This window comes from Salmo salar, chromosome ssa05, assembly GCF_905237065.1.
Source record: "Salmo salar chromosome ssa05, Ssal_v3.1, whole genome shotgun sequence".
Classification (NCBI taxonomy): domain Eukaryota; kingdom Metazoa; phylum Chordata; class Actinopteri; order Salmoniformes; family Salmonidae; genus Salmo; species Salmo salar.
The window spans coordinates 14,180,420-14,198,432 of NC_059446.1; the positions used below are offsets into that span (position 1 = coordinate 14,180,420).

An 18,013-nucleotide genomic window follows, 5' to 3' on the forward strand; every position below is an offset into this window, starting at 1 on the left:
ATAGCTCCTACACGAACATATACTGCGAATTTCTGTTCCGGGACAGTATCTCATCTACGATCTCAATACAAAAAAGTAAGAAACAAAAACAAACGAATATAAATTGTTTTTGTTGTTTTTCTTTTGGTTCGGTCCCTGTACATAATTCCCTTTTAAAAAAATCATTAAAAACAAAGCTTACAGACGACTAATATGTAATTATGTTGCAGCTGCATCAAATCTGCTGCATGGTCCTTCAACGCCCTCGCCTGGTGAAAATAGAGAAATGAAGCGGAAGAAGACTAACTTTCCCATGATTCTTAGCGTCGTGCATGTCTGCATTTGTTTTAAAAATGGAGGAGAGGGAAAGAAGAGGAGATGAAGAACAAAAATGTCCAGAATCAGAAAAGAAAGAGAGAGAATCAACAAGTGCTTCAGATGCAACCGAACATACGGCAGAAGAAGAAGATGATATCGCGGCAAAGTTGGACGTCACCTCCGAGAAATTTGATCCCCTCCTGGCGCTATACTCGACTACAGTGCCTCTTCCATACCCAAACGTGAAATGCTTCAACAACATAGCCGAGTATGAGAGCTTTCTAAAGGGGGGGCGGGGCCGCGCCAAGCCGGAGAACGTGGAGAAAAAACTGAGGAAAGCCAGGAAAGGTGTAGCGGATCCGGAGAGGATAGAGAAACTGAAGAGGTTGATGGTGAACAACCCGATAGAGAGAGAAGATGGAGAGGAGGGGACCAGCGGCACTGCCCGCCGTGGTAGAATACAGAAGGCTGCCAAGAATGTCCTGACCAGGATGCCTCGTATGTCGTGAATTATTTCTACCTATTGTAGGCCTGCTTTGAATCCTTTAGTTTTTGGTGGTGTGGTTTCAGATTATTCTTACTTATGATCATTGTCTCACATTGCCACATATTTAGGCAAATTAAAACTCTTCATTGATATGTGGGGCATTATTGATGAGTCAAACTTGTGGTTGACAGCCAGATGAGTTCTATTTAATGTCTACTTCCTGTTTATACAGTCCATACAGGAAGTCCTCTGGGGGAGCTGCACCGCTGCGTGCAGGAGAGGATCAGGGTGAAAGTTCACATCAGAACCTTCAAGGGGCTCCGTGGAGTGTGTTCTGGCTTCATAGTGGCCTTCGACAAGTTCTGGAACATGGTGAGAGCTCACCACCTTCTCTCGCTCTTATCCGGCCCTTACCCTACCCATGCCCTCCACTGCCTCTCGACAGGTGGCTTGCAGACTAGACTATAGTCTTATGTAAGACAGTGCTCAAATAACCTTACACATCGCTGTCCTCGCTCTCAATTTCTCCCCTCACCCTCTATTCCCTCTTCTCTCTCTCTCCCTGTTAGGCGATGGTAGATGTAGATGAGACCTACAGGGAACCTCTGCTGGGTGAAGCTCTCTACCACGAGAAGGCCCTCACTGTCACACGGGTAGGTCTGGTGCCACCGAAGGGCTCTGATCCTCTAGTCTAGTGGTGCATTCTAGAGAATAGGGTGTCGTCTTGGCTGCAGATGATGACATTTCCAGATCATGTGCGGCTCACTAAAAAAGGTGCAGCCATTATCATTCTCTGCAATCAGAAAACAAACTCATTAGCTATCCCTCTCCTTCCATAGCTCTTTGACAAGCTGAAACTCCAGGAGAGTGCGGCGCTGAGAGAATGTGAGGAGAAGAAGAAGCAGATGGGCAAGAGGAAAGCTGAACCCTTCCATCCCCAGCCTGAGACTCAAACCAGAGACGGCAGACGAGAGGACCCCAATAGAGGGGACCCCAGAAGGAGAGGAGACCCTAGGGCAGTGGACCCCCGACTTGCAAGGGCCACAGTTGGGCCCCCAGTGGGCGATGACCCCGGAGCCCTAGGGGCCACAGGTAAGACCCAGGGGTCAAATGTTAAAGGTCAGGAGTCAGTGACTGAGGGTCCCAAGAGAAGAGGGTCCCAGAAGAAAGAAGTGTCCCAGCCCTACGGGAGGGTTCACACGCGCCACGTCAACCAGCTCTTCATACGGGGAGAGAACGTGCTTCTAGTCAACCTACAACCTCTCTGAATCTATTGTGTGTTCTAGCCAGCAGGGGTGGCAACCTAGCCTGGAACTGGAAGCCAGTCTGTTCCTGCTCTCTTGCCAACTCCTTATGGAGTTTTCATGCCAAACGTGAGCAGAAACTGGCACCCGGGCTAGTGGCAACCCTCCAGGAAAGTTAGTTGATCTGAAGGTCTAACGTGTTGAAACTTTACCAAGACCTACAGTATCTACACTGGTTTAGACCAACCTGGACGTCTCACTGCTACTGCATATCATATTGATATTCTCTGCTTTACGCAGACAGAAATGAATTAGAAATAAAACATTTATTACCAAGCTGTCTTCTCTTGTCGTTTCTCATCTGGTCTTTGCCTCTGGGTCATATGAAACAGTATTGAAATGCAGGCATGGTGTGCACAACTGTAAATAACCACCAGAGGGAAGTATACTCACCTCACTGAGTCGTTGGAAAAGAAAAACATACATATTTAAATCATTGTAAAAAAGTATTCATATAAAGAGAAATGTGAATTTCTCTACTTTGATTTCACTTTATCTGGATATAGTGAGGATTAGAATGTGATCTAAAAGTAGCCTAACCTAATAAATGTCGTAAATATGCAGATTATAATCTCGAAACACAACTGCATCAATGCAGAAACCCATAAATGTCATCCATGCTATGCCCAGCCTGCCAACTCCAGATAACATATGGAGGCATATTGCCACTGAAAAGAGGAAAACCTACTGTGTCCCATTATCTTGCTTTTCTCTGTCAGAGCAGAAATGGCAGCGTGGTCTGGTCTCAGAGGACCTCATGTGTTATGAATAATGGAGAAGCTTCAGATTGCAGATGGTACTAAGCAGCAACTCTTATTTGTTTAGACATTTCAGATTGTGCTTTATTCTTTCATGGCCACATCAGCTTGATGTACTGCAGGTCATTGGTTTGTGTAGCTGCTGCTTTGTCTATAAACTACAGAGGTTACCCAAGGACAATAAACATGAACCTTCAGTATTGCACATTTTCCATAATATCTTGGAGTTGTGTTGTGCAGTATCTGTTAATTGTTCTAACGGTGTCTGAGACGACATTATCCTGCAGTACCTAGCTTTAATTACTTTCTTATACCTCAATCTGATCTATTCATTCCCAAGCCAAGGTCCTCCACATGGTTGCATACCGATGCACTGGCCAGATGGCTGTACTGTGTGTGTGTGTGTGTTTCAGCAGGTTCCAAGGCCACTGCTCTACTCCAATGCAGTAGTAACCAAGTTGGTCTTAAGTGAAATAAACACTTCATTACCAAACTGTAATCAAACTGTTTTAATGTCAGATACAGGATCATGATGGGCCAATCAAATCAAACAAAAAGAAAAACGACATCTTCAAGGCTTCTTTCGTTGGTGATGCTTCACTTTTTCTTTTTGCACATTTGCATAAACTAGTGTTTCCTTTTCAGTAACAATCCCACAATACCAAAGATCTCAGAACAATTGTAATAAGTAGAAAAAATAAACAAAACAACTTAAGAATAAAAACATCTCTTAGAAAAAACAAACGAGTGGATAGATTTTGGTCGTTTCCAACAGGTAATGCCTCCTCTCAGACAGACTACTGTGTGTGCAGGGTTGGGGTCAATTCAGAAAGTAAACCAAATTGTAATTGAAAAGCATTGAAGAAAATTGTAATTTCAGTGTACCTCCAGAATTGAAATGGAATGAACCCAACTCATGGAAGACGACATAGCTCTGAGCCAGAGGAGTCTACATGGGAGATGGTCCTGACAACATGTACAGAGTGTGCATCCCAAATTGCACCCATTTCCTATATAGTGCACTACTTTTGAGCCAGGTCCTAATGGGCCCTGGTCGGAAGTAGTGCACTACAAAGTGAATAGGGTGCTATATGGGATGAATCCCAAAAAATAAAAATCCTCTCCTGAACCTGGACTGTCTGAGAAACCTCCTTCAGAGATGCTGTACGCTCTGGGGTGGCGTTTCCCCCAAGTACAGATCTAGAATCAGCTTCCCCTCCCACAATCCCAACCTTAACCATTAGTGGGGGGGGGTGCAAAACTGACCCAAGATCAGCATCTAGGGGCAACTTCCCCCGACTCCCAGAGGCTCCCAGGGGCCAGAGGGCACAGTAAGAACCACACATACATACTGTGCAGTAGACTCCTAACAGTAACGGTCTAAACCACTGTATAGTTGTAATGAAGGAAAAAGGGCTCAGTCTCTCAGGCACCATGTGCAGTACTTAAAGAACACAGCCCACCATCAGGTTGTTCCTACATCTACTCATCATCTTATTTGGATGCAAGGAAAAAAAGGATTATATTTCTTTAAAAAATATATACCCATAAGAAAGGCCACAAAGGAGATCTGTGTTTTATCATTACCACAGCTTCCTATCATTTCTCATTCATTCAGTTATTAAATCGATCCATCAAAAAATAACTGATTGATCTGTTAAATCTAATATTGAACAGAAATTCCACATTGGGAGCGTGGAACGCTGATATATAAAGTAAGTATTAAAAGACTGACTCCATTGCAATGTATCTTGCCATAGCAACATCTTGATTGACATCTGATTCCGTCCAATTGACACACACTTCTTCACGACATCATCATATCATAATCAAGAACTCAATAACTTATTTGTCCGTCGCACCATAGTAATATTTACAGTTGTAGGGAAGGGACAGGTTGAGGCAACTTAACATTCTAAAAGAGATGGGGAGTTATTGGGGTGGGATTATATAAAACTATATTTTTCAGCTCTGGACATTTAATTGGTTAAGTAAAGCAAAACCCCCACTGACATTCTCTTCAAGGAAGACTCATATGGGCAATTCCATGGTAACAGAAAACAACATTATTTCAAAGTTAAGCCATACAAGTTTAAAAGTCATCCTTGTGCATATAATTGTATGGGTTGTTTAACTTTGAAATCATTGGTTTTTGTTTGGCTTACATTTTAAAGTAAAAAATCTGAGTCTCATTCTGTTACGGTTTCTCTCTCTCTCTCCCTCTTAGTTGTTCTCTCTGATTCAACCTGAACAACCATTACTGTTCTCCCTCTTAGTTCCAACTGATTAAAACATACATGTATATTCATATCTTTATACATCACTTAAAAAAGATAGAAACAGGAAATGGAGGGGTGGCAGTCAGTATTTGATATTTGACAACATTCAAGTACTCTTTGTTTGCAGCTCTTTACAATCCTTCACAGACGGTCGATTGGATGGAGAGAAAAATAGAAACAACAGCCCTCCTCTCTCACTTCTCTTCCTCTTCCCTCACTTCCTGAAGTTGCAGAAATCTGCGAATGCGTCATGCTGCTGTACCATGCCAGAGCCCATAGACATGGCTGGCATCCTGATCCCCATGGTCATGTTAGCCTGGGGCATGGCAACCATGTTCATGCCCATTCCCATCATGCCCTGGCTGTGGGCCATGCCCATCCCAGCACCAGGGTGCATCATGGGAGTTGTTGCCGGTCTGATGGGGGCGGATGCGAGGCCCATGCCGGCGAATCCCTGGGAGAGCATGTTGATGGGTGGGAGGGGCTGGCCTCCTAGAAGACAGAAACAGGAATAAGTGGAGTCAGAAGACAGCATGACCTCACACACACACAGGTTCACACACTCCACAAGTTGTACCAAGCATCCTTCTATTCCATACTCAACAAGGAGTCCCAAGTATAGTACTCTTAAGGTTAAATAAAAACAACTCTTCCATTCTGACTGAACCTAAAGCCTTTTGAGTGGTCTTGTGCCCATCCTGATAACAGGAAGAAAGTTCCACACCCTGGGGATCTTGGATGCTCCACAACTGAATGGATCTCAAATCAACGTTTTGTTCAACAGACATGCAGCAGCGTTTTGAACACCCTCCAGACAAACACAGTACTCTTTCTATCCCAGTCTATACTACAAAACACACTAGGCTCACCTTGGAGTGTGTTGAGGGTGGGCTGGACAGGTTTGGGGGGCTGCACACCAGGTGCCAGGAAGTCCAGACTGATGTTGACCGAAGAGTCAGACCAGGTGGAGGGGATAGCTGACCCCATGGAACCCTGGGTACCCAGCATGACTTGCTGCTGCTGGGGCTGCAACGGCCCGCCCATCAACTGGAAAGCGGGGAGGGGCGACAATTTGGTAGACAGTTCCAATAGATAGTCATGTTAAAGGTACCTATATAATGGTGACATATGAAGGTTGAACTGCTGTCTCTGAAGGCATCTACATGGAAACACATCTCATCTAACCAGAATGAACAAGATCGGGAGTCAGGTTTTATTATTCTGCTAAACTAAGCTGGTCTTTTTTAAGTAGGTCAGGTTTTATTATTCTGCTAAACTAAGCTGGTCTTTTTTAAGTAGGTCAGGTTTTATTATTCTGCTAAACTAAGCTGGTCTTTTTTAAGTAGGTCAGGTTTTATTATTCTGCTAAACTAAGCTGGTCTTTTTTAAGTAGGTCAGGTTTTATTATTCTGCTAAACTAAGCTGGTCTTTTTTAAGTAGGTCAGGTTTTATTATTCTGCTAAACTAAGCTGGTCTTTTTAAGTAGGTCAGGTTTTATTATTCTGCTAAACTAAGCTGGTCTTTTTTAAGTAGGTCAGGTTTTATTATTCTGCTAAACTAAGCTGGTCTTTTTTAAGTAGGTCAGGTTTTATTATTCTGCTAAACTAAGCTGGTCTTTTTTAAGTAGGTCAGGTTTTATTATTCTGCTAAACTAAGCTGGTCTTTTTTAAGTAGGTCAGGTTTTATTATTCTGCTAAACTAAGCTGGTCTTTTTAAGTAGGTCAGGTTTTATTATTCTGCTAAACTAAGCTGGTCTTTTTTAAGTAGGTCAGGTTTTATTATTCTGCTAAACTAAGCTGGTCTTTTTTAAGTAGGTCAGGTTTTATTATTCTGCTAAACTAAGCTGGTCTTTTTTAAGTAGGTCAGGTTTTACTATTATTCTGCTAAACTAAGCTGGTATTTTTAAGTAGGTAGGTTATTCTGCTAAACTAAGCTGGTCCTTTTTTAAGTAGGTCAGGTTTTATTATTCTGCTAAACTAAGCTGGTCTTTTTTAAGTAGGTCAGGTTTTATTATTCTGCTAAACTAAGCTGGTCTTTTTTAAGTAGGTCAGGTTTTATTATTCTGCTAAACTAAGCTGGTCTTTTTTAAGTAGGTCAGGTTTTTAACATGCACATATTATCTATGCAAACAACCTTGTATTAGATTGAATGGTTTTCTGACTCAAACTGGTTCCTTCTCATTGTGTGTGTGTGTGTTTGTCCCTAGGGAAGGTGGAGCATCTGCAAACCTTGGCTCTCTGCCGTTTCTCTCTCGTGTGTGTTCCTCTAAACCACAGCCAGTTACTGTCACTCCTCTCATTAACAGTGGATCAGACACAAATACAATTTCTGATGTAAATTAATGTACTGTCTGTCCTGTATTCTTACCAGTGATCTGGACTGTGGCATGGTGCTGCTGATGGTCTGTGTGTTGGTCATATTAAAGGTGAGGCTCTGAGAGGCAGAGAGCGACTGGGTCTGGCCCGGACCCATCAGGTTAAACAGGTCAGCGGAGGCTGGAGCTGGTGCAGAGCTGGCCGACAGAGCCCCAAACAGGTCAGTGTTGCTGGGGGCCAGAGGCTGGGCGAAGGGGGTGGGGACGGGGGCCTGGCCCCCAGGGAAAGCATTCCAGTCCCCAAAGTCACCGTTCCCACTGGAGGCTGGAGAGAAGGAGAAAAGAGAAGAAAAATGTTACAGTGGATAAACTAGACTATAAAAAACGATAAAAATCTTTCTAAACTCACCAGGTATTGTGGAGAGGCCGACAGAGGCAGCAGGTGAGGAGAAGTCAGCAAATCCTCCTATCAGGTCTGGAAAGAGACATGCATACAACACTTTAATGAGTGAATTGTGACAGCTTCCAGACACCGGCCCAGAGACCCTCCATGATGTCCTGTAACTACACTACCTCCCCCTAACCCTCTATGATGTCCTGTAACTACACTACCTCCCCCTAACCCTCCATGATGTCCTGTAACTACACTACCTCCCCCTAACCCTCCATGATGTCCTGTAACTACACTACCTCCCCCTAATCCTCCATGATGTCCTGTAACTACACTACCTCCCCCTAATCCTCCATGATGTCCTGTAACTACACTACCTCCCCCTAACCCTCCATGATGTCCTGTAACTACACTACCTCCCCCTAACCCTCCATGATGTCCTGTAACTACACTACCTCCCCTAACCCTCCATGATGTCCTGTAACTACACTACCTCCCCCTAACCCTCCATGATGTCCTGCTACACTACCTCCCCCTAACCCTCCATGATGTCCTGTAACTACACTACCTCCCCCTAACCCTCCATGATGTCCTCTACACTACCTCCCCCTAACCCTCCATGATGTTCTGTAACTACACTACCTCCCCCTAACCCTCCATGATGTCCTCTACACTACCTCCCCTAACCCTCCACGATGTCCTGTAACTACACTACCTCCCCCTAACCCTCCATGATGTCCTGCTACACTACCTCCCCTAACCCTCCATGATGTCCTCTACACTACCTCCCCCTAACCCTCCAAGATGTCCTGTAACTACACTACCTCCCCCTAACCCTCCGAGATGTTCTGCAACTACACTACCTCCCCCTAACCCTCTATGATGTCCTCTCATTGTGTAGTTACCGGTGGTTGCTGCAGGCTGGTTGGGTCCTGTATCTACCATCAATAGGTCAGCCAGACCACTACTGGAGGGCTGGGGTGCTGCTGCGGACAGAGTCTGGAACAGAGAGAAGGAGAGATGTGAGTAGAGACAGAGGGAGCGAGACTGCACTGTCCACTTAACACTAGATGGCAGCAATAAGCTAGAGTGGACCAGCATGGACTGAATGCACATGGACGCACCTGTTTTGCAGAGGTATCAGGGCTCTTGTCTCCTGTGTAGTGGGCCGCGGCTCCCAGGGACACAGTTTTGGATGGAACCCCGCCTCTCTTCTTGGTTGCTGTGGTTTCTGTTGCCTGGACGCTCTTGGTCGTCACGGTTTCCTCCTCGTCTTTGAACACTGACCTCCCAGACTGGCCATTCTGCGACGGGCGACCTCGTTCCTCCTCGTTGTCACTAAGGAGACCAAAGAGGACGCTTTGTTTTGGGGATAATTCAATAGAAAACGCGTGGGACTAAAGTATGACAGAACATCAGGTTTTTGATATACTGTAATATTTGTTTATTTAACCTTTAGAGCCATTGAGGTTAAAAAGCTCTTTTGCTAAGGTGACCTGGCAAGAAGGCCAAACAGGGACATAGCAGTGTGTACATAAAATATTACAGACAAATACAAAAGACAAAAGAGTCCCAAGTTCCAGATGCATTTGAAGATTAAAAACAATTGCAGCTAATCAAAGTGTTGTCAGTCTTAACAGGCAAGGACACTAACTCCCCTAACTTTAATATATTTTGAAGCATGTTCCAGGATGAAGGGGCATTATGGGAAAAAAGATTGTTTCCCCATGTCAGTTCTAGCCTTAGGAACAGACAAGGACAGCAGTGACTGTGAACGAAGACTGTATTGAGTGACTGATCTGGTCAGTGAGGAACAGAGATACAAAGGGAGTTGTCCCATCTATGCTTTAGCCTCCTAGTGGAGAGAGACGTCCACTGCACCACAGCATACACATCACAGTGATGGGTGAGAGATCTAGCATTGGTAATAAATCTTAAAGCACCATGACACGTACACCGTGTCCAGACTCAAAGATACCAGCTGCTAGACTATCAGTTAAAGTAGGATTTGGTAGTATCTCTGGGTTAGGGAGATGAGATAGTTATCAAGAACAATGTAATGAGCCATAACCCATGTAGGCAGCAATTAAAACCATTTGTACAAAAACACATTTTAACCACTGAATACAACAGTTCACTAAAACAAAAAGAAAACAAATAAAAGTATGCAGAGTCAGTCTTTTGAAACCTTAAATTCCCAAAAATGTTCAGCTGTAGGCTACAGGTCCAGCAGAGTCAGAAACCAAGTGTGTGCCCAAGCATTGCTGCCTTAGTTAGAACGCCAGCGCGTTTAACAGCCGCTGCAAGAATGTGTGGATCTGGTCAATGCGCCCAGTGTGTGGATCTGGTCAATGAGCCCAGTGTGTGGATCTGGTCAATGAGCCCAGTGTGTGGATCTGGTCAATGAGCCCAGTGTGTGGATCTGGTCAATGAGCCCAGTGTGTGGATCTGGTCAATGAGCCCAGTGTGTGGATCTGGTCAATGCGCCCAGTGTGTGGATCTGGTCAATGAGCCCAGTGTGTGGATCTGGTCAATGAGCCCAGTGTGTGGATCTGGTCAATGAGCCCAGTGTGTGGATCTGGTCAATGAGCCCAGTGTGTGGATCTGGTCAATGCGCCCAGTGTGTGGATCTGGTCAATGCGCCCAGTGTGTGGATCTGGTCAATGCGCCCAGTGTGTGGATCTGGTCAATGTGCCCAGTCGCCTTGCAGTAGGCTACCGCACAGTGAGGCAGCAGCAGGCCCAGTAGACCAGCCAATCAGCGGTGGCGAGCCCATCCGGTGGGGATATCCTGGGCTAGGAAGCCCAGCACATCTACATGTTATGTCACAGTGCAGATACCGACCTGCAGCTGCCACCACACAAAACACAGCAAGGCAGGAGAGTCAGAAGACTCTGGTAGATTGGCGGAACACAGATGAAAAACCTGACCGTCGAGGAGTATCCAAGGCCTAGACGGCCCAACGTGTCTAGACAGTCAGTCACAGCACAGATATATCCTCACTCAGCTTTCATGGCGGGCACCATACCGGCCCTGTCTCCAGTAGAAACCAGCAGATAACATTGCTTGGTTTACAAGCGATTTTAACGCTTTGATCCTGTAGGATTTTAGATTTTACCTGTTGTTTGAGGACAACTCTCTCAGCCTATAACGGTTTTACTAAGTAATACAAAAATTGTAACACTTGAAACAAACAAACAGTGTGACAACACGCTCAGCAAAACTGCCCTGCCGCCATCTTGAATCTAGGTTGGCATGTTATAGCGGAGGACAGAGGGTAGCTCTCTAACATACTGTAATATGATATGAGGAGGACAGAGGGTAGCTCTCTAACATACTGTAATATGATATGAGGAGGACAGAGGGTAGCTCTCTAACATACTGTAATGTGATATGAGGAGGACAGAGGGTAGCTCTCTAACATACTGTAATGTGATGAGGAGGACAGAGGGTAGCTCTCTAACACACTGTAATGTGATATGAGGAGGACAGAGGGTAGCTCTCTAACATACTGTAATATGATATGAGGACAGAGGGTAGCTCTCTAACATACTGTAATATGATATGAGGAGGACAGAGGGTAGCTCTCTAACATACTGTAATGTGATATGAGGAGGACAGAGCGTAGCTCTCTAACATACTGTAATATGATATGAGGAGGACAGAGGGTAGCTCTCTAACATACTGTAATGTGATATGAGGAGGACAGAGGGTAGCTCTCTAACATACTGTAATGTGATGAGGAGGACAGAGGGTAGCTCTCTAACATACTGTAATATGATATGAGGAGGACAGAGGGTAGCTCTCTAACATACTGTAATATGATATGAGGAGGACAGAGCGTAGCTCTCTAACATACTGTAATATGATATGAGGAGGACAGAGGGTAGCTCTCTAACATACTGTAATGTGATATGAGGAGGACAGAGGGTAGCTCTAACATACTGTAATGTGATATGAGGAGGACAGAGGGTAGCTCTAACATACTGTAATGTGATATGAGGAGGACAGAGGGTAGCTCTAACATACTGTAATGTGATATGAGGAGGACAGAGGGTAGCTCTAACATACTGTAATGTGATATGAGGAGGACAGAGGGTAGCCTCTAACATACTGTAATGTGATATGAGGAGGACAGAGGGTAGCTCTCTAACATACTGTAATATGATATGAGGAGGACAGAGGGTAGCTCTAACATACTGTAATATGATATGAGGAGGACAGAGGGTAGTTCTCTAACATACTGTAATATGATATGAGGAGGACAGAGGGTAGCTCTCTAACATACTGTAATGTGAGGAGGACAGAGGGTAGCTCTCTAACATACTGTAATGTGATATGAGGACAGAGGGTAGCTCTAACATACTGTAATGTGATATGAGGAGGACAGAGGGTAGCTCTCTAACATACTGTAATGTGATATGAGGAGGACAGAGGGTAGCTCTAACATACTGTAATGTGATATGAGGAGGTCAGAGGGTAGCTCTCTAACACACTGTAATGTGATATGAGGAGGACAGAGGGTAGCTCTCTAACATACTGTAATGTGATATGAGGAGGACAGAGGGTAGCTCTCTAACATACTGTAATATGATATGAGGAGGACAGAGGGTAGCTCTCTAACATACTGTAATGTGATATGAGGAGGACAGAGGGTAGCTCTAACATACTGTAATGTGATATGAGGAGGACAGAGGGTAGCTCTCTAACATACTGTAATGTGATATGAGGAGGACAGAGGGTAGCTCTCTAACATACTGTAATATGATATGAGGAGGACAGAGGGTAGCTCTCTAACATACTGTAATGTGATATGAGGAGGACAGAGGGTAGCTCTAACATACTGTAATGTGATATGAGGAGGACGGAGGGTAGCTCTAACATACTGTAATGTGATATGAGGAGGACAGAGGGTAGCTCTCTAACATACTGTAATGTGATATGAGGAGGACAGAGGGTAGCTCTAACATACTGTAATGTGATATGAGGAGGACAGAGGGTAGCTCTCTAACATACTGTAATGTGATATGAGGAGGACAGAGGGTAGCTCTAACATACTGTAATGTGATATGAGGAGGACGGAGGGTAGCTCTAACATACTGTAATGTGATATGAGGAGGACAGAGGGTAGCTCTCTAACATACTGTAATGTGATATGAGGAGGACAGAGGGTAGCTCTAACATACTGTAATGTGATATGAGGAGGACAGAGGGTAGCTCTAACATACTGTAATGTGATATGAGGAGGACAGAGGGTAGCTCTCTAACATACTGTAATGTGATATGAGGAGGACAGAGGGTAGCTCTAACATACTGTAATATGATATGAGGAGGACAGAGGGTAGCTCTCTAACATACTGTAATATGACATGAGGAGGACAGAGGGTAGCTCTCTAACATACTGTAATATGATATGAAGAGGACAGAGGGTAGCTCTCTAACATACTGTAATATGATATGAAGAGGACAGAGGGTAGCTCTCTAACATACTGTAATATGATATGAGGACAGAGGGTAGCTCTCTAACATACTGTAATGTGATATGAGGAGGACAGAGGGTAGCTCTCTAACATACTGTAATGTGATATGAGGACAGAGGGTAGCTCTAACATACTGTAATGTGATATGAGGAGGACAGAGGGTAGCTCTAACATACTGTAATGTGATATGAGGACAGACAGTAGCTCTCTAACATACTGTAATGTGATATGAGGAGGACAGAGGGTAGCTCTCTAACATACTGTAATATGATATGAGGAGGACAGAGGGTAGCTCTCTAACATACTGTAATATGATATGACAGAGTAGCTCTCTAACATACTGTAATGTGATATGAGGAGGACAGAGGGTAGCTCTCTAACATACTGTAATGTGATATGAGGACAGAGGGTAGCTCTCTAACATACTGTAATGTGATATGAGACAGACAGTAGCTCTCTAACATACTGTAATATGATATGAGGAGGACAGGGTAGCTCTCTAACATACTGTAATGTGATATGAGGAGGACAGAGGGTAGCTCTCTAACATACTGTAATATGATATGAGGAGGACAGAGGGTAGCTCCAACTTCTCCCTGTACCTCAGGTTGTAAGGCTCCACCTCCCGCTCTTGATTTGAGTTATTAATACATTTCCTTAGTCTTTCTTGCAATCTCACCCAGGGGAACTGTTCTCTCTCCTAACCTGAATCTGTCTGGTGAATCAACTCTCTCCTTACCTGAATCTGTCTGGTGAATCAACTCTGTCCTTACCTGAATCTGTCTGGTGAGTCATCTCTGCTCTGCTTCTTGAACTTGTTGATGGTGTCGTCGATGGTGCTGCCAATCTTATCACTGATCTCCCCCAGTTTCTCACTGAAGGGAAACTGGCCTTGGTCTCTCTTCCAGTCCTCATCCCACTTCCCTCTACTGCTTCCCTCATTACCGCCAGAATCATACCGGTCACTCGCTGGAGAGAGAAAGGAGAGAGAAGAGAGATGTATATCAACGAATTGGCGAGAGCACTAGAACAGTCTGCAGCACCCAGCCTTACCCTACTAGAATCTGAAGTCAAATGTCTACGGTTGATCTGGTGCTTCTGTCACCAACCAAGGAGGGCCTACAGCAGCACCTAGATCTTCTGCACAGATTCTGCCAGACCTGGGCCCTGACAGTAAATCTTAGTAAGACAAAATAATGGTGTTCCAAAAAAGGTCCAGTCACCAGGACCACAAATAGAAATTCCATCTAGACACTGTTGCCCTAGAGCACACAAAAAACTATACATACCTTGGCCTAAACATCAGCACCACAGGTAACTTCCACAAAGCTGTGAACGATCTGAGAAACAAGGCAAGAAGGGCCTTCTATGCCATCAAAAGGAACATAAAATTCGACATACCACTTAGGATCTGGCAAAAAAATACTTGAATCAGTTATAGAACCCATTGCCCTTTATGGTTGTGAGGTCTGGGCTCTGCTCACCAACCAATAATTCACAAAATGGGACAAACACCAAATTGAGACTCTGCATGCAGAATTCTGCAAAAATATCCTCTGTGTACAACGTAAAACACCAAATAATGCATGAAGAGCAGAATTTGGCCGATACCCACTAATTATCAAAATCGAGAAAAGAGCCGTTAAATTCTACAACCACCTAAAAGGAAGCGATTCCCAAACCTTCCATAACAAAGCCATCACCTACAGAGAGATGAACCTGGAGAAGAGTCCCCTAAACAAGCTGGTCCTGGGGCTCTGTTCACAAACACAAGCACACCCCACAGAGCCCCAGGACAGCAACACAGTTAGACCCAACCAAATCATGAGAAAACAAAAAGATAATTACTTGATGCATTGGAAAGAAATTACAAAAAAACTGAGCAAACTAAAATGCTATTTGGCCCTAAACAGAGAGTACACAGTGGCAGAATACCTGACCACTGTGACTGACCCAAACTTAAGGAAAGCTTTGACTATGTACAGACTCCGTGAGCATAGCCTTGCTATTGAGAAAGGCCGCCGTAGGCAGACCTGGTCTCAAGAGAAGACAGGCTATGTGCACACTGCCCACAAAATGAGGTGGAAACTGAGCTGCACTTCCTAACCTCCTGCCAAATGTATAACCATATTAGAGACACATATTTCCCTCAGATTACACAGATCCACAAAGAATTCGAACACAAATCCAATTTTGATAAACTCCCATATCTTTTGGGTGAAATACCAGTGTTCCATCACAGCAGTAAGATTTGTGACCTGTTGCCACAAGAAAAGGGCAACCAGTGAAGAACAAACACCCATTGTAAATACAACCCATATTTATGTTTATTTATTTTCCCTTTTGTACTTTAACTGTTTGCATATCATTACAACACATTTAAAATGTCCTTGTTCTTTTGGAAGTGTAATGTTTACAGTTCATTTTTTATTATTTATTATCTACTTCACTTGCCTTGGCAATGTAAACATGTTTCACATGCCAACAAAGCCCTTAAATTGAATAGATAGAGAGATAGATAGATAGATAGATAGTGAGTATGCCCTTTAAAAGATCAGAGGACACTCCAATGTATGTCTGTTTGTGTTCCAGATTGACTTACTGTATCTGCTGAACCCTCCCCCCATACCGTCAGAGGACTTCCTGTATCTGCTGAACCCTCCCCCCATACCGTCAGAGGACTTCCTGTATCTGCTGAACCCTCCCCCCATACCGTCAGAGGACTTCCTGTATCTGCTGAACCCTCCCCCATACCGTCAGAGGACTTCCTGTATCTGCTGAACCCTCCCCCCATACCGTCAGAGGACTTCCTGTATCTGCTGAACCCTCCCCCCATACCGTCAGAGGACTTCCTGTATCTGCTGAACCCTCCCCCATACCGTCAGAGGACTTCCTGTATCTGCTGAACCCTCCCCCCATACCGTCAGAGGACTTCCTGTATCTGCTGAACCCTCCCCCCATACCGTCAGAGGACTTCCTGTATCTGCTGAACCCTCCCCCCATACCGTCAGAGGACTTCCTGTATCTGCTGAACCCTCCCCCCATACCGTCAGAGGACTTCCTGTATCTGCTGAACCCTCCCCCATACCGTCAGAGGACTTCCTGTATCTGCTGAACCCTCCCCCCATACCGTCAGAGGACTTCCTGTATCTGCTGAACCCTCCCCCCATACCGTCAGAGGACACGCCGATGTATTTGTCTTTGTTCTTCTTTGCCTTCTTCCTCTCCTCTCTCAGTCTATCATCATCCTGGATTAGATCCACCATCTCCTTCACCTTTTGACGCACGTTCACTCCCTGGTCCTTACCGTTCTCATCTACACAGACGTAGAGGAAAAAGTCAAAATTAGAGAAGATGAAGGTTATTGACAAGCTGGTGTTATGACTCAAGACAGCTGTTGTTCCATTCTCCTATAAACAGAGGTGCCTTTTCAGAAGAACATTGAACTCTAAAAACTGCAACAGGACTGCAGATCAAAATGTAGGAAGTGGATCAGTGTATTCAGAATGTCAGGTGGGAGAACATGTTTTGAGAAGACAAAATGCAGAACAAGTCCACAGCAGTGTGTGAATAATAAACGTGTACAGTGGTTGTGGTGAGTAGCCTTGTTAAACAGTCTGTCAGTCTGGGTTCACAAGCCTATGTGGTGGTGAGGGGAGTGATTTACCTCTGCTTTGGAGCAGAGCAGTGTGTGGTAGAGCTGCTTGTGGTTTAAGCAGTGCTTATGAATGCTACAACACCGACTGAACACTGGCCCCTTTGTCTGGTTCTAAACGAACACTTCATTACAAAACACTCAGACAGATGTACTGAGGACAGTTAATACAGATTCTACTCCACAGTCAAGAGAAAGATGGGAGAGATAGCAGAGAGAGACACACGGCAGACAGCGAGAGAGAGACACACGGCAGACAGCGAGAGAGAGACACACGGCAGACAGCGAGAGAGAGACACACGGCAGACAGCGAGAGAGACACACACGGCAGACAGCGAGAGAGACACACACGGCAGACAGCGAGAGAGAGACACACGGCAGACAGCGAGAGACACACACGGCAGACAGCGAGAGCGAGAGAGACACGGCAGACAGCGAGAGAGACACGGCAGACAGCGAGAGAGAGACACACGGCAGACAGCGAGAGCGAGAGAGACACGGCAGACAGCGAGAGAGAGACACACGGCAGACAGCGAGAGAGAGACACACGGCAGACAGCGAGAGAGAGACACACGGCAGACAGCGAGAGAGAGAGACACACGGCAGACAGCGAGAGAGAGAGACACGGCAGACAGCGAGAGAGAGACACACGGCAGACAGCGAGAGAGAGACACACGGCAGACAGCGAGAGAGAGACACACGGCAGACAGCGAGAGAGAGACACACGGCAGACAGCGAGAGAGAGACACACGGCAGACAGCGAGAGAGAGACACACGGCAGACAGCGAGAGAGAGACACACGGCAGACAGCGAGAGAGAGACACACGGCAGACAGCGAGAGAGAGACACACGGCAGACAGCGAGAGAGAGACACACGGCAGACAGCGAGAGAGAGACACACGGCAGACAGCGAGAGAGAGACACACGGCAGACAGCGAGAGAGAGACACACGGCAGACAGCGAGAGAGAGACACACGGCAGACAGCGAGAGAGAGACACACGGCAGACAGCGAGAGAGAGACACACGGCAGACAGCGAGAGAGAGACA

General features: G+C 45.3%; 2 protein-coding genes across 2 annotated transcripts in view; one reads left to right on the forward strand and one right to left on the reverse strand.

The window, feature by feature from the left end:
• Positions 1–285: 285 nt before the first annotated feature.
• lsm11 (LSM11, U7 small nuclear RNA associated) lies at positions 286–2,364 on the forward strand. Its single transcript, XM_014198767.2, has 4 exons — positions 286–795; positions 1,017–1,156; positions 1,354–1,437; positions 1,624–2,364. Exons 1-4 carry the CDS (start codon positions 312–314, stop codon positions 2,050–2,052), a joined length of 1,137 nt encoding a protein of 378 aa, XP_014054242.1. The 5' UTR covers positions 286–311; the 3' UTR covers positions 2,053–2,364.
• Positions 2,365–3,340: 976 nt separating this feature from the next.
• LOC106604281 (clathrin interactor 1) overlaps positions 3,341–18,013 on the reverse strand; it is a 30,652-nt gene continuing 15,979 nt past the window's right edge. The window contains exons 5-12 of the mRNA XM_014198768.2: positions 16,483–16,626; positions 14,084–14,279; positions 8,955–9,168; positions 8,736–8,829; positions 7,849–7,914; positions 7,493–7,764; positions 5,995–6,172; positions 3,341–5,617 (exon numbers count right to left, since the gene is read on the reverse strand). Of these exons, the coding sequence (XP_014054243.1) occupies positions 5,340–5,617; positions 5,995–6,172; positions 7,493–7,764; positions 7,849–7,914; positions 8,736–8,829; positions 8,955–9,168; positions 14,084–14,279; positions 16,483–16,626 (1,442 nt within the window). The 3' untranslated portion in view covers positions 3,341–5,339. The remainder of the gene's footprint in view (positions 5,618–5,994; positions 6,173–7,492; positions 7,765–7,848; positions 7,915–8,735; positions 8,830–8,954; positions 9,169–14,083; positions 14,280–16,482; positions 16,627–18,013) is intronic.

What these genes read in the sequence shown, in the direction of transcription:
- lsm11 (XM_014198767.2), top strand. Translation starts at nt 312, where the DNA reads ATGTCTGCATTTGTTTTAAAAATGGAGGAGAGGGAAAGAAGAGGAGAT. An exon ending in TGTCCTGACCAGGATGCCTC is followed by an intron (nt 796 to 1,016) that starts GTATGTCGTGAA and finishes CTGTTTATACAG; the next exon opens with TCCATACAGGAAGTCCTCTG. An exon ending in TCGACAAGTTCTGGAACATG is followed by an intron (nt 1,157 to 1,353) that starts GTGAGAGCTCAC and finishes TCTCCCTGTTAG; the next exon opens with GCGATGGTAGATGTAGATGA.